Genomic DNA, 23022 nt, shown 5'->3' on the forward strand with positions numbered 1-23022 from the left:
GCCCACCAGGCAAACAATACAGAATATTCCTAGAAAACCTACTTTTACACCAAAATGCACAGTAGGAAAGACTGAAGCCAAGCAAATCTGCTGGGTAAATAATGTACATTACGTAACTTTACTGAAACTATTTTTCCTTTCAGTTGGAAATTCAATTTTATTTTTAAAAATAGCATTAAAACTGGAACGCCAGGTAGTATTCCTTATGAAATGAGACATTCACACATTAACCTTCAACAGGCATTGAATTTTCCTGTTTCACTGTGTCAAGAAATTACCAGTGCAGTCCAGAAACCTCCTGAGTTGCTTGTGCTCTGCTTTGTTGCTTACATTGACTGAGGGAACACCAAATCCTGCTCAGGACTTGCTCAGAAACTCATGGCCAATGTTCTCTGCCAATCTCCTAATGCAGATAAGGCCAGATTGTGGCTGGGGATGATGCAGGATAAAAAGATAGGAGAGGATGTTTACAATTTTAGGCACTCAGTCATCTATAATTGACAGGTATTGGCTCAGTCTTCACATGGAAAATAAGCTTTTTTATTCCTGTTAATAACAGAGAGCACAAATATCAATCCTTTAAGGACCATAACGCTTTCAAAATAGTATTCTGAAAGCATTAGGCTCCTTACAATATTTATACAATAATATTTTGAAAGTGTCAGATATCTAAAAGAATAAAAAAACAAAACAGCTAAACAACCCTGAATATATTTTTAAAGGACTGAAGGAATTTGTTTAAAGATCTATATTTTTTTCCTCTAGGGATGTCCTATTTCTATAACAAAGTTTACAGGGCCTTTTTTTTTTTTTTTTTTTTTTGGAATATAAGAAAAAGGAAAAGCAGAATTTTCACTAACACAATGGGTTCACCTGTACTGTGATTTTATAATGCTGAGGACAAGGCCAGGAGCAGAAGGGAACAGTTCTTGCCCTATTATCTGAGATTCACAGTGTGACAATGTTAGAGACACCCCTAAATACATGGGGGAAATATAAAACAAATCAGTAAAACCTAATGGAAAAACAACAGCAAAAGTTCAGAGCAGGAAAGATAAAAATATTTAGCACACAGTACAAGCTTCAGACAAAAAATGCCTAAAGGAACATGAAAAATATTTAAAGTATTTTAACAGAGGTGGATATGTAGCAAGGAACAGAAATACCAGTCAAAAATCAACTCCAGTTATGGATAACAGTGCAAAACATGGCAAATGGAAGGTGAACACAACAAAAAAATTCCTTATAATACGAACTGCTAGAAAGTGGAATGTATTATCAGGGGAGAGGTGTTACCTGAGTCATTTAAGACTGGAGCAGACATAACTTGGAAAAAGTATTACAGCAAATATAAATATATATAGCAGTGATTAATGTGCCATAGAAAGAAATGACCCTAAAAGTTCTTTTCCATCTGTAATTTCTAAGAGTCTATGAAATATGAGTAATGAATGTTCCACTTGGTGTCTGTGGCAATTCCCTAACCCAACCCCATTTGTGTTAAAACACAGGGCACTGCCAGAAAAGGCTTCTTACCAAACAAGGAGGGATATTTTGGGAATGGGAAGCACTCAACAGTGCCCAGCTGTGGTGAACTCAGCAGAGAAGCTGTGGCAGGAGGAGAAACCCTGGCTCTGAGCTCAGGGGCACCTTCCTGGTGGTGGGGCCACAATGCATGGGAGTGGCTCAGCTTTGGGTTGGAAATGATGCCTTGCCAAGGCTGAGCTAGAGCAGAGGCTGGACAGAGCTAGAGAATAAAGCAGGGATTTATTAAAAGGCCTCAATGGATCCACCTTGGGCAGCACCAGAGCCCAGCCAGGGCTGCACCCAAAATGAACCAAAATGGTTCCAAAATGCACGAGTGCTCCCAGGGGCTCTCCCTGGAATCAGTTCTGCTCCATTGGCACCTTGGAGTTCATTGTCCAATTCCAGCTTTAGCCCAGGCAGCCCCATCCTGCTTTTCTCTCTCCAGCCCATGTTGTTTGTGGTCTTGGGCTGAGATTTGGATCATTTGTCCTTGGTGCCCAGCTGGAGCAGGAATTGTTTTGTCTCCCTGCTCTGTGCAGAGAGCTCAGCATCCCCTGATATGAAGCTCAGACCCACACACTAAAGCAGCACAGAGTCTGAAAATAAAACCTAAGGCATCAAAAAAGGCACCTGAATCCAACTTCCACAGCCATAACCCATGCCCTGGTGCCTGGAATACCCCTGTGCCCTGGCAGAATGCTGGCAGGGGACTAGCAGCACAGCCAGGCTGCAGCCAGCACTGGTGGCCAGGCACAATCAGGTCACTGTAATCCAGGGGATTGCTCACAATGGAAGGATGAGTGCAGAATCAATTATCCTCCCTGCTCCTGGAACTGCACACATCTCTGCCTCTGGACAATGGGATTCACTGCTGCATCCCTCTGCTCACTAATGGCAGCAGGAAATTTTTATTTTGACGTCACGATACTCCCACTTCTTTCTGCCTTTCTAATTCTGAGCCATTCCCTTGGAGATCCTAAGAAATATCCTTAACTTCAGGTCCTTTTGTTTCCTTGGTCCAGTTTTACTTTTTTTTTTTTTCTGATTTCAGTGCTCTGATTTTAATTTTATGCTGTTTTTCTTGGGACTAGAGGAGGGAAGTTGGTTAGCTGTGGATGTGAAAACCAAAATTTCAGGCATCACATGTTCTTCTTCATAACTACCAGAAGAGAAATGGAGCTGTACAGACCAAATCTGCCCATCTAATTCAGCAAAATGGTGGTTGCACCCCACTGTAGAACTGCCAACTCGGATTTACTCATCCAAAAATTATTCAGCTGACAGCTGGAGGGTTTTCCCACAGCACCACCACACGTTGCACTGATAGACTTAATGGAAAATTAGGAAAGCACCTCAGGGGCTACGGGAGCAACAATTGCAGCACACCTCTGTAGTCAAGACAAAAGAACAGTTTCTCAACTGTTCTGAAGTGGGTTTTTCTTGCCTTTCCCCAGTTTTGTTTGCCCAAGTTGTGAAATGGGGAAATCTTGACCTTCTAACCCCATGTAACCTTCCCAAAAAGTCATTATTCATTGTGGGTTTTTTTCCAGAAAAGCAATAGAAAATCTTGAATGCAAGGAGAGTCATCAACTTCAACACCCATTTATTTCATTACAATTTCTAAAGATCATGAATTCCATCCCACTCATTCTTTATTCTGTGTGCTGAGATTAATGATAAATATTCCCCTCCAGTAGGGGGTTCAGCACCAAGGAGAATCAGAGAATAATTTAGAGGTCACCTGGCCTAACCCTACATCAAGATATTAAAGGAAGCAGAGAACCTTTCTTTGCCACTATTCAAGGCTCTACCCAGGATAAAAGACTCAGGAAAGTCTTTATTAATTTTCCCCCTGTGACCTGAGTTATGTTGCCTCAACATCATCTCTACCAAGTTCCTATGAATCTTAAGAAACCACAGATACAGCAATTTTTAGGTGGAATCTTGGATCAGTCACTTGGACTGGGTACTTTTAAATTTAGGCTTTTATTCCCTTCAAAATCTCTTAAAAAAAAAATTAGTGAATAATCCAAATTTTACTTGGCCTTGCACACAACCAAGAGGAACAGGGACTCAACAAAAAAAAGGGGAATACTCCTTTGAAGATGAACAATAAAGAAGAGCATCAAAATTACCTGAAAGGGGTTTCAAATTCTCCACTGAAGTGGCACTGAGACATAAACGTCATTTTTAATTTGTTAAGTTAAACAAAATTGCTGCAAAGGAGCATGGAGGAATTACTGACATATTTCTGTATAAATATGCGTGCACTGCTTGCACAACATCACCACGTCCCAGCATTTAAAGCTTGGCTCCAAATAAGAAGGAAACTCCCTTTTTCCAAGGAATCACACAGAAAAGACAAGGGGCCATGGGTACAAATTACTCCTGGGGACATTCCAGTTGGACACAAGAGGAAACATTTTCCAAGAGAACAATCAGCCATTGGAACCATCTCCCAGGGAAAAGAGTTAAATTCCCAAAGCCTGAGCACTTTTAAGATTTGGCTGGACAGGCTGCTGGGTCACCTTGTCTAAAATGTGCTTTTGCCAAGGAAGGTTGGACCAGGTGATCCTTGAGGTCCCTTCCAAACTGGTGAAGTGGGATTCTGTGAATTGAGAAATTCAACTGGCTGCTGGCTGCTTACAGCTGAGGATAAATGAAGATTTGCTGCCACCTATATATTGCTTTTCTCATGGATTAATTAAAACAAAAATTCTAAAATAAACCCCACCTGTAGAATCTGGGTAGGTTCTACACAGACCTTCAAACAACCTCTACAGAATGTTACATTTTTTTATTAAATAATCCTTCACGACTTGGCAAAAAATATAATAATGGCAATAAAGAACCATCACTGACCCCTGTAATTCCTTTCATTAAAAGTTGTGAGTCAAAATGCTGTGCATTTGCCCTTCCCTAGGATATTTTATGGCCAGGTATTCTTTTAAAGCTTGGCAGTAGTTTTACTTCCAATTTTTTCTCATATGTTTGCATAGGATGCCTTCAGCTTGCATACTGCTACAGCACTTTTGGCATAGGAGAAAAGAAAATCAAAAAGTAAAGTAAATGGAAGGAAAAATAAAATTTATCTTTAGTTTTCTGTGGGGAACAAAACCAGAATTGCAGATGCTGTGAATGAATCAGCTGTGGTTAATCCTATAGAGGTTTATACTTAGATTAGGATTTAGTAACAGAGAATGGAATAGAATTTAGTAGGGAATGGAAGAGAATGCAGAAAAAGACCTGCTGGATTTACACTGTAATTTTTCACTGCATTACCACTGCAATAAAGTGGTAATTACCACTGTAATACACTGGATTACCACTGGAATTTTTCATTCTTTAAAATGCTCGATCACTTTGACCAGAACCTGAAGGGCTCCCAAATACAGCAGGCTTTGGCTGAAGGGAAATAAAAGTTTTTCAAGAGCCAGGTCTGATATTGTGGGTGTTTATTTGGAGTCTCTATTCCTCCCTCTGACCTCCAGGATTCCCAGCAGCCCTGCTGGGTTCTGTGGGTGCTTCCAGGAGCCCGGAGCTGAGCAGGGACGCAAATGCTCTGCTGGCTGCAGCTCACACTGCCCGGCAGGAATGGACTCTGGAAAGGGCTCTGCTTAGGAAAGGGCTCCCTCTCCTGCTCCTGCTGAGACCAAAGCAGCTGTGAGAGGAGAGGGAATTGTTCCCAAATCCCTCCCTCCCTGCAGGGATGGAGCACAGACAGGATGGCAGCACATCCTGGGGGTCACTCCCCATTCCAGCCCAGCTTCTCCAGAGGTTGGGAAGTGTCAGCGAGTCCCAACATATCAGAGTGAATTACACAGAGTTACAGGGTTGTTTAGTGTGAGAAATCAAAATGTCCCTCAGACTTTTTTGGAGGTTCCAGGCCCAGGTCAGAAGCATTTTGAGACCCTGGCAGGCAGCTGGAAGCAGCTGTGATTTTGGATTTGAGCCATGGAATGACTTACCAACCTTGCAGGAAGAACAAGAAGTCACAAAAGTTTAGATATTATAGTAGAAGTAGTCACAAAGTAAAGGGAAGAATTTTTTAGTGCCGTACAGGGGGGTTTTAAGTCCTGTACAGGGGGGTTTTTACTTTGTATATGGGGGTCAGAGATTTTAAGATGGAGGGATTTAGGCCTGCCCTGTTCTCCCTCTTTCTTCTTCCTTACCTCCATGTTCTTGGTGATGTTGGCACTCACAGATTGGTTTAGAGTAGAAAAGCACCATTTAATATAGGTAATAGGCATTGGGGAAAAACTGTAAACATGTAACACGTAATGTACCATATAAAAGACAGCAGCAGCCCTGGGCAGAGGGGGAGAGAAGAAGCAGTCGGGAGTCAGAGAGGATGTCAGGGTGTGTGTGTGCCTCTGCCTGAGCTGTGAGCAAACCACAGCAGCCAGAGAAGAAAATCTTTTAGATAACTTGCAATAAACTGCCTTGAGACCGAACAACAAGAGGCTGCTGAGCCTTTCTTTGAAAGCACGGGTTGGAGGAGAGGCTTTTCCACCACACGGAGCCACCCTCGACCCAGGGTGGGCTTTGACAGTTTAGGTTGGAAAAAGATTTCTCAGATCATCGAGTCCAACCACTGCCATGTCCAGCACCAAAGCCTGTCCCCAAGCGCCACATCCACACAGCTTTTGAGCCCTTCCAGGGGTGGTGACTCCATCACTGCCCTGGGCAGCCTGTTCCAATGCCTGACCATCATTTCAGTGAAGAAATCTTCCCTAATGTCCAAACTAAATCTCCCCTGATACAGCTTGAGCCCATTTCTTCTCCTCCTGTCTCTGTTCCCTGGAGCAGAGCCCGACCCCCCCGGCTGTCCCCTCCTGTCAGGAGCTGTGCAGAGCCACAAGGTCCCGTCAGAGCCTCCTTTTCTCCAGGCTGAGCCCCTTCCCAGCTCCCTCAGGCACTCCTGGTGCTCCAGACCCTTCCCCAGCTCCACTCCCTCCTCTGGACACGCTCCAGCACCTCAATGTCCTTCTTGCTGAGGGGTCCAAAAGTGTCTCCAGGATTTGAGGTGTGGCCTCAGCAGTGCTGAGTAGAGGGGACAATCCCTGCCCTGGCCCTGCTGCCACATATTGCTGACCCAGGCCAGGTGCCAGTGGCCTTCTTGGCCACCTGGGCACTCCTGGCTGAATCCAGCACCCCCAGGTCCCCTCCCACTGGGCAGCTTTTCCAGCCACTCTTCCCAAAATTATGGTGCTGGCTGGGATTGTTGTGACCCCCAAGTAGGACCCAGCTGCTCATCAGTGAGGTGTGTATCAGACCTTTCACTGGTTTTTAGCAAAAGTCTTCCCAGGGAATCCCATCCAGCCCACCACACCTCTGAGGCTCATCCAAAATGGACTGTTCACCCACTGATTAGCCAATATCAGGAATACACTCAATATTCTCAGCTTTGCTGGGGAGCTGCCAAAGGCCACTGAAGCTTTCTTCTCTACCTCAATTAATGCTGAGTGTGAGGAAAAAATCATGCTGAGAGTGGAAAGGATGAAGTGATGGGGCAGCACTACATTATGGGATCAGCACTACCTTGTAGGATCAGTCAAGCTGTATGAAACCCGAGTTTTAAGACTTTAGACTGTGGTACTTTGGCCTATTGCATGTTAATCTTTTACAAATTAAATGAATGTGGAATGCTGGCAGCTCTCTTCAGTAAATTTTTGGTTCCAGATAGGAACCAAGTGCCACTCCTGGCCCATCTGCAGCTCCAGCAGATCCCCAGTTTGATAATTCCCACAGCCCATACATTATAAATGTACTTATACCTAATGTATAATTGCTTCCTTCTCAATAGGGTCGCCCCATATGGTATTTCAATAAGAAATTAAACTGGAAAATAAAATAGGTATAACAATTTTAAGAAATCAGTGTTAGTGTATACATTTAAAAAATGCTACACCTCCCACTCTTACATTTTATCCAGAAAAAGAAAAAAAATTAAAAAACATTAATTAAGAACATAAGAGAGAAAAAAGCCAAAAATATATATTTGGAGTTCTCTGAGGGAGACACTTCTGAAACTTTTATATCAAGAAATAGTGCAGAAAAATAATAAAAACTGTGTTTTAGCATAATATCCCCAGAAATACTCTCACCTGTGGCCTGATAACCGACTCTCAGTTTTCCTGAGGGATCTTTCCTTCTTTTCTCTCCCAGCCCCTGAATGTCTGTGAGGGGCACTCATTTTAAGGCTTTTTTCACTGCTGTCTGCACCAGAGCTTGGAAGAGATTTCCTTTCTTCTGTCTTGGCCCTCTCTCTCTCAGAAAGCAGCTTGGAAAAAAAGTCCTCTGGATCTTTGGGGCTGTTCCTTGGTTTTTCAGAGGGAGAACTGGTGTGTGAGCTCAGCACAGTCTTTGATGCAAATTCCACGTGGGATTTTGTTGGAGATGCTTTGATTTCCTGCAGATCAGGGCTTGGGACACTCAGCTCATGCTCTTCGTGCTCCTCACCCCTGGGCTGGGCTGTGCTGCTGATGCTCGTGGATCTTTTGGAAAGCCTCCTTTTTTGGGGATCCTGGAAGGAAGTGCCATGAAAGGCACAGATTAAAATGTTACCATCTTTAAAAGAACACAAAAAGCAAAGGAAAGCTCTGGCACTGATTTCTGAGCTAAGCTACTCATTCATTTTTAGCAATCAGCTTCTAGAGTAAATCAGATCTTTTAAAAAATCAGTAATAAAATAAGACAAACACTTTCACTTAAAATTTGAACAATATTAAAGATGCTACCTACCATTAAAACCATGTTTTCCATGGTTTTACCAAGAATAACAACAAATTACCTCCTAAGAGCTTAATTTTGGGATTGTATCCAGCTCAAGACATCAAGACATATAAGATATTTTACTGGTATCTACCACTATGGGTATCTAGTCTTTAATTCTAAATCAGATATATTTACAAATATCCAGCTAATTCATTGAATTTCCATATGCTTTTCAGAGCTACCTAAATGTCATAGTTAAATATTTTAATTTCTCATTATCACGAGCTTGATTTTACATTGGAAAAGTCCCTGTCATTATATAAAAGAAGCATAAAGGAGAAAAAAAATAGGCAAGAAATTTTTAACTGTGCTTCAAAAGCACTTCTTGATGGAATATGGTCTGATCTGATCAATTCAGAAATGTATTTTCAACTGAAAGCAATCTTCAGTTCCAAATGCTACTGATTAAATGTGGGGTCTTGGAAAAACCAGAGTGAAACAGATACTGTGAATGGAACAGGGCAATTTTCATAGGAAAATAGAAAACTAAATCTGTCAAGAGGTTTCAGGAATGGGGAAGAATTATAAAGGAATTCAGTGACCTGAGATCACAGACATGCAGAGGGTAGTTGCCTGCAGGGGTTATATCTGAAATTCTAAATGAAGCACAAGGATTTCCCTAACTTACCACTTCTCTTCAGCCTGCAGAGTTAATGCATTGACATGCAAAAGCCATTTGAACATTATTTACAAGTGACTTTTTTATCCCAGCAGGCTGGATATAAAACCCATGGGCAAGCCAAACATTTTGAAAAGTGTTGGGAATCACCTCTGGTGGACTTGCCACTGGTCCAGCCATCATTCCTCTGGCAATGAGACCAGCCCTGGGCCTTGACTTCTCCTTCCCTGTGGATTTCAGCTCCTCAGAAATCACAGCTGCTTTTAAATCCTCTTGACTGTCTTTTAACTTCTTGTCCCAAGCACAGGGTAAGTTACTGCTGTGGGCTGTCCCTGTGTGGCATTTTTCACTTCTGTGCTGATGTTTTCTGGGTGGAGGGATTTTATCCAGTGGATTCTCAGCATCATGCCTAGAGGGAAGAAAGAGGAAAAGCTTGAAAGAGCAAAGTAATGCATAAGTGAATTAATAAAACTAGCTAATTAGAGCACTGCTGTCAAGTAAAGGTACATTTTATCTCAAAATGGTAATCAAATGCAGTCACTTTTCACCAGAACATCTGGATGTAGGACTTCAAAACATTATTTCATCATTATTATGTGTCACAATTGGTTATAATATGGCTAACACAATCCCATGATCACTTATTTTGATGTAAAAGGGGTTCAAACTGAGAGAGGGGAAATTTACATTAGATATTGGGAAGAAATCCATCCCTGTGAGGATGGGGATGCCCTGGCACAGGGTGCCCAGAGCAGCTGTGGCTGCCCCTGAATCCCTGGAAGTGCCCAAGGCCAGGTTAGACAGGGCTTGGAGCACCCTGGGATGGTGGAAAATGTCCCTGCCCATGCAGGGGGTGGAATGAGATGATCTTTTAGCTCCCTTCCAGCCCAGTTGATTCTGTGATTGTATGATTGTATCTCATAGCAGAAAGTACAATTTATATGTTATATATAGGACAGGTCCTAAGCTACAACCAGCAGCTCCTGTTCCTTCTCCATCTGTTTGAAAATTTGTTAACACTTTTGCTCACATCCCCTGTTTTCCTGTAACTTAGACTGACTCTACTGACCCTTCTGACTCTGTTTAGCTGTAGAACACTTACTTCAGTCCAAAAACAAAAGCACTTTTGTGATGGAAATTATTTTACTGAGTAGTTCCCAGCTCCGTGTCCGTTTATAAATTTAAAAATTCTGTGTAACTCAGAAACACTCTCCTTCCTTAAAACAAGGAAACAAGTTCCTGAACTTGTTTTTCCCTCCGGGACATTTTCCTCCATCCTGACTCATTGTAAAGCAACTCCAGAGGCTGAAACATCTTGTACCACAAAAAAGTTCCTTTTATTTAACCCATTTTTCCAGGAGTGTCTCGTGTGGTGAGGATACCCTGTGAAGGCTGAGCTAGAGCAGAGGCTGGACAGAGCTAAAGAATAAAATATGAATTTATTCAAGGGATCTCCTCCATGGATCCACCTTGGGCAGCACCAGAGCCCAGCCAGGGCTGCACCCAAGATGAACCAAAATGGTCCCAAAATGCACGAGCGCTCCCGGGGGCTCTCCCTGGGATCAGTTCTGCTCCATTGGCACCTTGGAGTTCATTGTCCAATTCCAGCTTTAGCCCAGGCAGTCCCACCCTGCTTGTTTTTCCCTCTCCAGCCCACGTTGTTTGTGCTCCTGGGCTGAGATTTGGATCATTTGTCCTTGGTGCCCAGCTGGAGCAGGAATTGTTTTGTCTCCCTGCTCTGTGCAGAGATCTCACCATCCCCTGATATGAAGCTCAGACCCACACACTAAAGCAGCACAGAATCTGAAAATATAAAAGCTGAAAGGATCTGAAAATATAAAAGCTGAAACCTGAGGCATCATGTATGTAAACTGAGGGGAGCCTGATCTGCCTCTGGAATCATCAGGAAAAGTAAGGACTGCTACTCCCAACCCAGCTCCACACCCCTCACTGCCAAGGGGTGCTGGCTCAGAGAATGTTTTAAGTTACACACACAGCAACCTCCAAGAGCAAAGTTAAAAGCAAACAGAGTCATTAATAAGGAACCAGTGCAGAGTCCTGTCTGATTAAAGTCTCTACCCCTGGAAGCACTGTTAAGAGTTACAGTAGTTGAAATAAAAACTGATTTCAGGCACTGGCTGGCTGACCTTGGCAATCCCTGGTTTTCCCTTGCCCAAAGGGGATGGCAGTGGTGAGGATGAGCCTCAGGGCAGAGTTAGATGGGATATTGGGAAGAAATCCTTCCCTGTGAGGATGGTGAGGTTGACAGAGGTTGCCCAGAGAAGCTGTGGCTGCCCCATCCCTGGAACTGTCCAAGGCCAGGTTGGATGGGGCTTGGAGCAAGCTGGGATAGAGGAATGGGATGGAATGAGATGATCTTTAAGGTCCCTTCTATTGTAAATGCAGGCAAACTCAATGGGAAGAAATGACAATGCCTGACTCAATTCAGAAGGCTGAATGATTTATTATAACTATGCTAAAATACATTAATATACTATATAAAAGGAGGATACTAAAAATACATACTAACTTTCTCTGACTCTAACACAACTTGTGACCCTCTCTCCAGAGTCCAGCCCCAGGTGGGTTGGATTGGCCATCAGGCTCAAACAATCCTCACCAGAATCCAACCAAGCAATCACCCCAGGTAAACAATTCTCCAAACACATTCCACATAGGAAAAACAAGGAGCAGAAATAGAAATTGTTTTCTCATTCATTTCTCTCTGTGCACCTCTATGAAAAATCCTGAGAGGGAGAGAAATGTGCTTGACACACCCTTCCAACACTAACACCACCAAGCACTGCTGTTCCTCCCAGAGCAGCATTGGGGGCACCCCTGTGGGAGAGATCCATGAAAGGGAAAGAAAAAGGGATTAAAAATACAAAAAGAGGAAGAACAAAAGAAAAAGGGAAAAAAAAGGCCTTTGCACTGCCTCTTTTTCAAGAGCTGCTTCTGAGCTCAACTTAAAAATCTTGGCTTTCTTCCCCTATAAGAAATGACTTCATGGGGTTTTTTTTCATGCACTGATTTGGCTGCTTTGGGCATGTTGCATTTAGCATGAAGGACAAAACCTGATTAGCTCCCTGAGGGTGGAGGCTGGGAAGCTGAATTATACTTGTGTGCCCATTTTAAAAGCTTTCTATGGAAGTACAGGGCTGTTAATCCTCTTTGAGGCACAAATAAAGGAAAATCTTGGTTACATGCTGTTTTCAGGTATTCTGCAAGGTCTGAACCTACACTATTTGTAACCACACTGAATTTAAGACAGCAAAACTTGCTTTTTCCTATGTAAGGCATGAATATACCTGTAGTTTCAGCACAGGTGGTTTGTTTTACCTCCAAACCTGCTTCAATTTGAGTATTTCCAATGTAAAATGAATGAAATCTCCTATTTCAATGTGCTTCAGTGACTGAAAGATGCAATTGAGGTTACCAATCTTCATAATTGGCAGGGAACATAAAAGATCATTTTTGAAGGGTGGCTTGCACAGGAAATTTTAATAATCTGGAAAATTAAGCTTTGTGTTACGAGGATAACTAATAAAACAAAGTTGAGCTCAAGAGATAAAAGAGAAAACATTTAACACTCTTTCCATTTATTAAGAAAAAATGAGAGAATGCACAGGGCAAAGAGAAATAAATCAGACTGTACCTGGAGACCTGAGTTCTGCCCTCATCCAGAGCATCGGCATCCCCATGATCCTCATCCAAGAGGTCGGGTGGGTGGGATGCTGAGCTCTTACTCTGAGGAGTTGCCAAAACAGAGCTGGAACCAGAGCTCCTGGAAGTCCCACGGTGCTCCAGGAAGTAATTAGTAATAATTTCCAGCAGTGTTTTCAGTGGGTTCTCTTTTGCCTGGCCAAAAAGAGAAATAAAGCTCTTGGTGGCTATGGAAATGCTGGGTTAGTCTGGCTGCAGGGCATGATTTTTACAGTGTACAGCTGAATATTTTAACTGTTTCCTGGAGTTACCTGAGGGTGTATCCCAGGAGTGACTGCACAAACAATCCAGGGAAATGGAAGATGGCAGCCAGAAAATGTCAAGAGCTCAAAGGTGCCGCTGTGTTAAGTGAAGGAACCATGACACAAAAAAACAACCTGTCACAGTGATTTCTGACTCTCATTTCAGCTAAATATTCCAAAGTGTGGAAACTGTGCTAGAATACACCTTTTCTACACTGGGAGAGGGTTTTTTGAAGTGGCATTTATAGACTTATATGAAGATACCAAAAGTATTGTGGTGCCTCAAGTTATGAGTGAACTGTTTATACTGGATTTCCAATTGTTGCTATTGGACACGAAATGAGTACACAGAAGTTTGAGAAGTTCAAAAGAGAAAAAGACCCAGTTTTATTCAAACACCTGGTATTTATAGAATTCTAAAGGTGACCATGGATTGGAGGATGGAATTACCACCTCTCCAACCACACTGGTCCAAAGATCAATCAATAATTTCTCTCTACCTACAGAGAAATATGTAAACTCTTCTATTTATCCATGAAATTGTGCAGGAACTCTGACTCTCAAGTATGTAAACATTATCAGAAGGCTAAAGAACTTTTATGAGTACTTTAAAACTTTCAGAAGAGCTATAAAAGAAAACATAACACTTTTAAAAACCAGGACAACAGATAATAAATGCTAGAAGTGAAATTTCCACCTGCTGTGCCACATATAAAGCTGCAAATGGAAATGGGCATGCAAGGAGATTTCCACATGGTGCCAGGTGTTCCCTCACCTTGTTCTGTTTGTACAGGGAGTGCAGGTGCAGGACATTCCTGAGCTCGTTCCTGTTGTTGATGCTGAGTGCAGAGCGGGGAAGCTCCCGGTCCATGGTGCTGATGGTTTTCTTCAACCCCTGAGAAGGAAAAGTGTCAGACCCCAAAGCTTTTACTCTGGGTTTCATTGGGTGTGACATGAAACTTGTTGGTGGCAGCAGTTTGTAACCAGGAAATCCTCAGTGCCTGTGCTGTGATGCTACAGCCTTGAATTATAGCAGCCCACGGATGTGAAAATAATTAAGGTGACTATGTGAGATGGAAATTGCTGAACAGAGAAAAACAAAAACCTCTATGCAGCTGCCTTCAGCTGCTGAACAGCCTCCTAATACTGTATAAAAGGCCCTGAGCTGAAATTATTCCAGCCAGCCTCAAGTTGGAAATCAGTCAGATCTCCATGGCATCAGCTGCTCTGGGGTCTTCCAACTCCAATTTTCAATCTTTGATCAGCACCCATGGGCAGCTCAGAGACAAAACCCATGGGCATCTCACTCTCTGCAGGGAGACACTGATTTATTGTGAGCTGGATCCCAAAATAATTAACTGGTACAACAGCAGGCTACTATTTTGAGAGAGAAAGCCTTGATTCCTTCTGTGGAGGGTTCTTGTCACAACAAAGGATTTTATTTTTCTGCTGACAGAGTGTCTGGCTTGGATTTATGAAATTAAGGGCAAGTTGTGGTAAATAAAGGATCAGTAGGCTCTGATGTGTATGAAAGATCTGGGGGAAGCAGAAGCACAAAGGATTATCAGTGTCCCTTGTTTTGAAAATGTGAATTTGGAGATGGGATGCAAAACATGAGACTGAGGTTTGTGTAATATTTCATCAGACAGTGGCTGCTTAATTTCTGATATAACTCATTCCTGACACAGGGGGTCCAACATCAGCAATACTTCCCAAAGATTGAACATAAATACAAAGTAATAGGTGCTGCTACATAGAAATGTGAAGGTGGTTTCCAGTCTGCTCAGTCCCACACTCCCTGCATGTCTGTGTAGTCCAAACTTTGCTTTATAGGATTAAATTCCTGACAGGTAAAATGGTGTAATTTCTCCCCTTACCTCAATTCCTTTCCCCCCGTCAAAAAAGGGATTTTCTGCTGAGTTATTACTGGAAACGAGGGGGGGAAAAATGTGTGTTACCAGTTTCTCTAAAACTGTTAGCTTTTGCCTTAATTTAAAAAAGAAATAAATAATTTTTTAAAAATAGGCTTTGTGTGCCTCTTGCAAACAGAAGGACAGCAACAAAACAGGCAATTCATGAAGAAAAAAAAAATTTAAAAAAAAACCAAAAAACCTGCAAACAACAAGCAAAACCAAAGTGAAAGTGCGTTTCTTGCTTTAATTTCCAGTCTCGCAGGTGTGTGTGGGGTTTGCCCTGAGCAGGAGGAAGCAGCTCCACGGCCGGGAATAAAAGGGCACTGTGGGAGATGTAGTCCAGCTGCTCACCCCGGAGCTTTCCCCGCTTTCCACCCAGCTGCTTTTGGTCCGGATAAATCCCCCAGCGCATCCCTGAACCCCCCAGCATCCCTGAACCCCCCAGCCCTTCCCGTTTTCCCCGGCTGCGAGGAAACTCACACAAGTTTACCTTTCTACTGAGAAACTCTCTCACCAGTGATGCGGCCACTTCTTGCACGAAGGCGTTGTCCATGTTTCAGCCCCAAAAAAAGCGCTTTTGGGGTGCGGGGATGCTGCTCAGGCCGGCGCAGCCCCGCGGCATCGCCGCTGCCCGCGGGGATGGGACGGAGCCCGCGGGGATGTCGCCCTGGGTACCACAACTCCCGGAAACCGGGACTACTCCTCCCCCTGCGGAGGGAGGGATGGAGAGAGGAAGGAAGGAAGCCGGACAGAAATTCGGGATGGAGGGAAGTTGTAGAGAACGCGGGGAAAAAAAAAAAAAAAAAAAAATCGAGCATACCTTAAAATAAAATAAAATTGGAATAAAAGAATTAAATGATGAATTCTGTCGTAAAGAACAAAGATAGGTAATGGCTTTCGCATTTATGTATTAACTTTTGTTTTGCAAGTCATAATTGTGGAAAACAGAATTCACTGCTTAGAGGTTTTTTTAGTAATAATAATAATAATAATAATAATAATAATAGTAATAGTAATAATAATAATAATAATGTAAAATCCATAATAATAAAACCAATAAACATTTAAATATTAATAAACTAATAATAATAAATAATAATAACAAACAGATAGTAAAAATCATAATAATAAAATAAATAATAAACATGTAGAATATTAATAAACTAATAACAATAAATAATAATAATTTTACAATTCATAATAATAAAAACAATAAACATTTAAATACTAATAAACTAATAATAATAAATAATAATAACAAACAGATAGTAAAAGTCATAATAATAAATAATAAACATTTAGAATATTAATAAACTAATATTAATAAATAATAATAAACAGATAGTAAAAATTTCATCATTAAATAAATAATAAACATTTAAAATATTAATAAACTAATAATAATAAACCGCTAGTAAAAACTTCATCATAATAAAATAAATAATAACAAATTTAAATATTATTAAATACAATAATAATAATAATGATGATTATGATGATAATAATAATAATAATAATAATAATAATAATACACTATTTCCAGCGCTGGGGTGCTCCTGGCCAACATCCAAAGCACACACTGCTGTACACAATGTTATTTTTCTACTGTTACATCGCTAAGATACAAGCATATTCATGTGTTTCATGCATTATTCAAACATTCTTTCAGACTTTGTGATGTTTTGGGAACCCGTTTGTTTCACTTCTTCACACTCCAGCTTATCTGTATGAGATCCTGTGTGTCAGGTCAATATTTTTTATTGATAATTTTATTTCTTCTTGTGTCTCAATCTTGCTGTTTCACATCCTCTGATAAAATTTTAGTGTGTCCTCCTGAATTTTAACATGGTATTCTCTAATTGTGCTCTGGTGCTCTGGTTTGTGTCAGGGGATGGCCTTACATTGGTTTTAGTTACACAAAAGCCTTTTTCACATCTCATGTTTTCCTAAAGTCTGTAACACAGTACATTCATCACACTATCATTTCCATAAGTGATACAAAGATATTCTGAAAAATGCATATTTTATGATTGGCTTTTTGCAAATATTACAATGAATATTATATGTGTAATGTTAGAAAGTTATGCTGTATTCATTCTCTTACGTAGTGTGTTAAATATAGTTTTAGGTTCCAACATAATGTTAAAATAGAGACTATGTATGTAGGGGGAGGTTTTTTTTTTTAGGAATGAGATACTCTCTTTGAGGAACACTTAAATCTTCCAAAGGAGAGGAATTTATGGCTTCTTATCAGAAGAAACTCATTTCTTCAGGCCTTGCTCAGACTCAAAGACACCATGGGGATTAAAGGAAACAGTTGACATAAACAGTTTCCTGTTTTAAATAGAATGTATGCATAACCATGAGGGATATATGAATATGCAACAACTTTATTTTTTGAGGATAATTCCTTTGTTCACAAGTCAAGCTTTTCATGACTTAGTGTCCAAAAGCATTAGGACATCCGTAATTCTTTGCTTTTTATTGTCTCGTAATTGTCCTAACTCTAAACTTTATTACTTTAATTGTATTATTCTTTTTATAACCATTTTATTATTATTAAACTTTTAAAATTTTAAAAACCAAGTGATTGGCATTTTTCACAGATATTATATTCATTACACTCCTATTTCTATGAGCAATACAGTGCATACTTAAGCTGATATATTATATTATACTAACATGCAGCTAAAAAGAGTTATAATTGGTACAATTTCTAAATACCTATAATCACTAACCACATGCATAGGCTAATACATAAATGTGAAAGCCAATATTATCTGGTCATTTTTCAGATTATTGATGACAAAAATCCTAATATAGTTAGGATATTTTATTTTTTATTTTTTATTATTTTTTATTTTAATTTTATTATTACAAATAATAAAATGGACATTATTTATTTATATAGAAAATTATAATGATTACAAACAATAATTTGTAATTACTGCTTTTTGTTATAGATACATATTGTAATATTGGCTTTTTGCGAATATTAAAATGGATTTTATATGTGTAGTGTTAGCATAACTTTTTTATAAAGATATACTTTTTATTTCTGATCCAAGGAAGAGATATGTTATACAATTCTTGGAACATGTAAACTAGTTTGGGGAAAAGTTTACCATACATAAAGTCTATAAATATGCAACAGGCTGATATAATAAAAAAAAAATTAAAAGTTATCCCCGAAGATAACAGGGTGGTCTTGACTGAGTGCCAAGGTGCCCCCAGCCCTAATAACTTTTATAGTCCTTGTCTCCTATTGTCTTTTATTAAACTTCTTAAATTTTCACAGGAGAGTGAACGTGTTTTTCACATTTTGATATAGAATAATCTGTCAGTTCATGTATGCACCACATAGCTTTTATAAATAGTAGTGTAAAAGATTCTATATTAGACCATAGCATAATAGAGACTGTGCAATGGTAAAATGCTTTTTCATCTAACTAACTCAGAAAATGGTGTGAAGTAATTAGGTGATTTCCCACATTTGGGGACTATCTTATTTAAAAGACAAGATAACAAAAACAAAAAACAGAGCACCAAAAGGATTTATTGACCCTCATTATCAGGGAGTGAAAATATGACGGGATGGAACCACAAAAAGAAATAAAAGTATAAAAGTATATAATAAAATATAAAAATAAAAATATATATTTTATAAAAACATAAAAAATATAAAATCAAGCAAAAGAACATCTAAACTCAAAGGAATGTTTGAATATGTATAAACTCTTCTGAATATGCATGTACATATAATGGAACAGTATATCGAGAACATGATTTAAGTTAACTCTGTGCTTTTGGCAAATAGCCAAGCAACCCCAGCACTGGATTTTATCCCTTTTCTCCTGTAATACACTTCTATAAAAATTTTAAATAGTGAGCCATGTTTCTGACAAATTATATTATTATATTATATTATTCTAGTCTATGTATTATATTATATTGTGTTATGTTAGATTATAATAATAAAAATAATATAATAATAATAAAATTAATAATTTTTAATTAAGGAATGTTCAGTTCTGAGACAGGGAGTGGATTTATGATGATTTCTGTCTTTATTCTTAGAACTGTACATAGTTGCCTGCAGTCAAATACTCCTGTGTTAATTCAACTTTTAACCATGTGTGTGCCTTTAGTAAAGGAGCACTCTCTGAATAAAACTGCATAAAACAAACAAAAAAAAAAATTTTGAAAAAAAAGCAAAAATATAATTGCAGTTGCTAAGCTGAATTTCTCACACTGGCAGTGTCTGGGGTGGGAGATTCATCAGCTGAGCCTTTCCCTGTAGGTTACACCTGCATTAGGCAGCAACACAATGTGATCAAGGCTGAGATTGTGGTGCCACTTTTCAGCCTGGGCTGCTGATTAAAGTCCCCTGTGCCCCTGGATATTGAGATTCCACAGTCTGGCCAACCTCTTCCAAAATCTGCCCGGTTTTGTGGGGGTAATTTCCCCTATTTCAAATTTCCCCTGCTGTGGCTCCTGGCTGTTCTGTCTCATGCCTTGAACTGAACCCTCCGATGTGAATCTCTGGTTTACTCTGTGTTTTACTTCCCCTATTGCCCTGATTTTTAAAGATGTTAAGTTTTCTTTTATAGTTCTTCTGAAATTTTTAAAGTTCTCATAAAACTTCTTTAGCCTTCTGATAATGTTTACATATTTAATAGTCAGAGTTCCCGCACAGTTTCATGTATAAATAGAAGAGTTTACGTATTTCTCTGTAGGTGGAGAGAAATGATTGATTGATCTTTGGACCAGTGTGGTTGGAGAGGTGGTAATTCCATCCTCCAATCCACAGTCACTTTTAGAATTCTATAAATACCAGATGTTTGAATAAAACTGGGTCTTTTTTGAACTTCTCAAGCTTCTGTGTACTCATTTCGTGTCCAATAGTAACACTTCCCCCACAGCCAACAGTTGCACACAGCCTATAAAGCCTTCCCAAGTCATTTATTCCATTTTTTTCACTGAATTATGCACAGACTCTATCCAAATCCCTCTGATGAACAGAGGATCAGGCAAAGTTTGAGATTTTATAGTGGTTGCTGCTCCAACATCATGTCAGGTAACAGGCTGGAGCTCTCACTGTAGTGTACCTGACCTGGCTCTCTCTGTCCCTTCAGAGTTCCCTAAATAATTCCAGATGTCTTGTTAAGCTCAATTACTTTTTTACTTAAGTTTTGGAATGCAGTAGGTGTTCCCAGTGTTTTTTCATTTATCTCAGGGCTGTGGCCCATGGCTTCTTACAGCCTCCTGCCCTGGGAAGGACCTTCTGGAGGCCAGGTTCTGCAGATGGTATCAGAACTGAGTCTTCTGCCAAGTTAAGCTGAGTCTGAGGGGTTCAGTTTTCTGCAGAGCTGCTGTGGTGGACTACAGGCTTTGTGTTAACCACCTGCACGACTTTTTGGAGTTGTGATTCACATTCTCTGAGATTCCCTTTCTCCAAGGCCTTCAGAATGATTTTTGGTTGCATTGGGTAGCAGCAGCTGCCGAGGTGTGATGCTCTTGGGGCACAGAGGTGCCTGGCCACCTCATCCCTGTGGTGCTAAGATTTGATTATTCTCCTTCGTGTCAGTGACAACCCCTCCAGTGCAGCAAGCCCAATTTGCCAGCACAATGCTCTGTAATCCATAGACAAGAAAACAGGTTTCACTGAGAAAAAAATCATTTTTTCTTAACCCACCAGCTGCCTCCCACCTGCTCCAGGTTCCCAGCTGCTGCAAAAGGATTCCTGAGGCACATTTCCCTCATATCCCTAATCTGTCTGAGCAAAGGGCTGTTCAGCAGCCACACTCTGGGGACGTGGCACTGCTGTCTGTGCAGGTCTGATAATCAACAGGAACTGGGGCTGCCTCGTGGGTTTCTGGTTTTAATCAGTCCTGGAGCTCACAAGTTCCCTGTCCCTGCTCCAGGGTGGGTGGCAGTCATGGCAGGCACGTGGAGCTCACCTCCTGTCACTCAGCAGCTGCAGCTGTAGGACAATTTGGCTGGTTCAGCATCACCAGCTGCTGATCTAAAAACATTCTTCTGCTTAGGGGCTGTCTTAGGTTTGAAAAGACAGGAGTCCGTGAAGGAAATGGAAAAGGTAAACCCCCTCCCTCCCAATTACCACAATTTCAAAATTAAAAGGCTCTCAGGCAAAGATATGGGAATGGGAATAACAGTTCTTTACTAGGAAATAACTAAATAAAAATAATTTAAAAATTTAATTAGTACAAACAAAACTAGTGATAGAGTCAGAAACCTGACACCCTGAGGAGTCAGGGTGTTGGTGATAGTCCAGTTAAATGGTGGCTGCTCCTCCTGGAGTGGCAGATGAAATGCTGCTGGAGCGGGGATCTGAAGAAGGGTGGAGTTTTCTCTGAAGGTCTGGTGATGGAGTAGATGGGCCTGGTCTTCCTCTGGGGATCCAGCAGAGAAGAAGCTGCTCATCTGGGAACTCAGCAGAGAAGAAGCTGCTCCTCTGGGAATCCAGCAAAGGGCTGCCCTGGTGTCCCAAAAATGCTGATTTTATGCAGGTAGGGGTGCTTGGCTCCTCCCTCTGGGCAGAGCATCTCACAATGGGATGATGTAACTTTACCATCATGCAGTGAGTCATTCCATGGCCCATTAACAGAAGATATCTCCCCGGAGGGAAACATTGTTCTTGGAAGAGATAAGAAAACTGCCCAACCTCCAACAGATGGCAAATAGAATACATGCTTATCTTACAAGCCGGGACAGGGGCTAAGGGAGGTGCTTCCAGTAATTTGACAGTTCCAGCAATCCAGCAAATGGGAGGTCTGGAAAGACTCCTTAAAGTTTTCTTTGAGCAATATGGTATCTGTAAATGCCATTATTTTCCAGAGTGGCTAACACTCAATGAGTGTAATAATTCTGGCTTTTTGCAGGCGCGTGTAGTTGGCTGACAACTTTTTAGTAGAGAATTTAGAATACAATAAAGCCTGATACTAATGCAAAGTAATTAGAACAAAAGTTATTATGTATAGCTTGTATAATTGTACACAGCTAGGTGTGTGCTGCAGTTTGTCGGCTCCTTTGTTCTCTGCTCTGTGCTTTGGAGAGCATAATTGCACTTAAGCTTGAATGTTTTATGCTCTGTTTAAGGTGATCTTTATTTGTGTAGGAAATGTTCCTATGCTTTTTTGCAGAAATGCAGAACATTTCATTGCATGTACCAGTAGAAAGTGAAAGGTATTAAAAGAAATTTAAATGTCAAATCCAGCAACTTTTTGTGAACAAAAGGCATTTTTTGTAAATAGTATGGTTGGAGAGTGGCTGATTTGTATAGGAAAGGAATTGGCTGGTATTTGTGGTGATGAACAAGAGAGTTGGTTGATTACCTTGTGTTGGAGCCCTGGACACTGAGAATTTCAGACTTTCTGTGCTGCCAGGCACTGACCCCCAGGAGAACACTGCATTGACCTGAGGCCGTGGAAAAGCTTCCAAAATGGAATGGCAGAACTGGGATTGTGGGTGTGGAGTTTGAATAGAAGTGTGTGATATCACAGGGTGGGAAACTCAGAGTTGAAGGGTTTAGAATACAGTAATAGTTATAAAGCAAGATGGAGGTTTTGGGATGGAGGCTGGTCCTTCTTCTTCACCTTCTTCTCCATGGGTTTTGATGTTTTTGTGAAACCTTATTGCCAAAACATTTTTTTTGGTCCAGTTTTTCCTTTTTCTAATGCCTATCTCTTTTTTTCACCCCTTAGCTTGCCCAGAGGAGCTGTGGGGGAAATGGGTTGAAGGCACGAGAAAGAAGGAGATGAGTCAGACCTCTGAATACACACAGGGCCATTGAATAGAGAGTAACTTACCTGGGACAGTAGTTGGAAATAAAGCTCCATGAGGGCACAGGACAGACTGCACCGACCTGGGGCACACAGACAGACCAACCTGGCTGCACACAGCCAGCCCCTTCTAACTCCTGGCCTTTCTCTTTTCCTTCTACCAGGGTACCAAAAATGTGTGTTGTCAGAACCCAGAACATCCCTCTGGCTGCCCTGGCTGTCTCCAGACCCTGGCAGGGGTCTCAGAAACCTTGGCACAAAGTCAAAAACACCTGTGGCTTCAATTTTAGTCCATGGAAAAAGTTGCCAACTTTGTATGAGGAATTGCAAACCACAAGGGTTTGAGTAGTGTGGTAGTTGAATTAACACAGAGTGAAAAAGTAGAATTTTGGTGGTTTAAACTAAGGGGTTCAAGGGTA

The 23022-nt window shown here is 40.8% G+C and overlaps 1 protein-coding gene across 5 annotated transcripts in view; it reads right to left on the reverse strand.

Moving 5' to 3' along the window:
- The window catches only part of MINDY4 (MINDY lysine 48 deubiquitinase 4), a 73799-nt gene extending 58255 nt beyond the window's left edge, over window positions 1-15544 (reverse strand). Inside the window, exons 1-5 of one of the 5 annotated variants that reach the window (XM_012571348.5) lie at window positions 15292-15544; window positions 13664-13783; window positions 12579-12781; window positions 9074-9332; window positions 7635-8053 (exon numbers count right to left, since the gene is read on the reverse strand). In XM_012571348.5, coding sequence (XP_012426802.5) covers window positions 7635-8053; window positions 9074-9332; window positions 12579-12781; window positions 13664-13783; window positions 15292-15354 — 1064 coding nt within the window. In that variant the 5' untranslated portion in view covers window positions 15355-15544. The remainder of the gene's footprint in view (window positions 1-7634; window positions 8054-9073; window positions 9333-12578; window positions 12782-13663; window positions 13784-15291) is intronic. The other 4 variants (XM_030264195.4, XM_030264196.4, XM_072925269.1 and 1 more) reach the window with 4 other exon arrangements.
- Between the last annotated feature and the right edge of the window lie 7478 nt (window positions 15545-23022).

The sequence above is a fragment of the Taeniopygia guttata genome, chromosome 2 (genome assembly GCF_048771995.1).
Source record: "Taeniopygia guttata chromosome 2, bTaeGut7.mat, whole genome shotgun sequence".
Taxonomy (NCBI): domain Eukaryota; kingdom Metazoa; phylum Chordata; class Aves; order Passeriformes; family Estrildidae; genus Taeniopygia; species Taeniopygia guttata.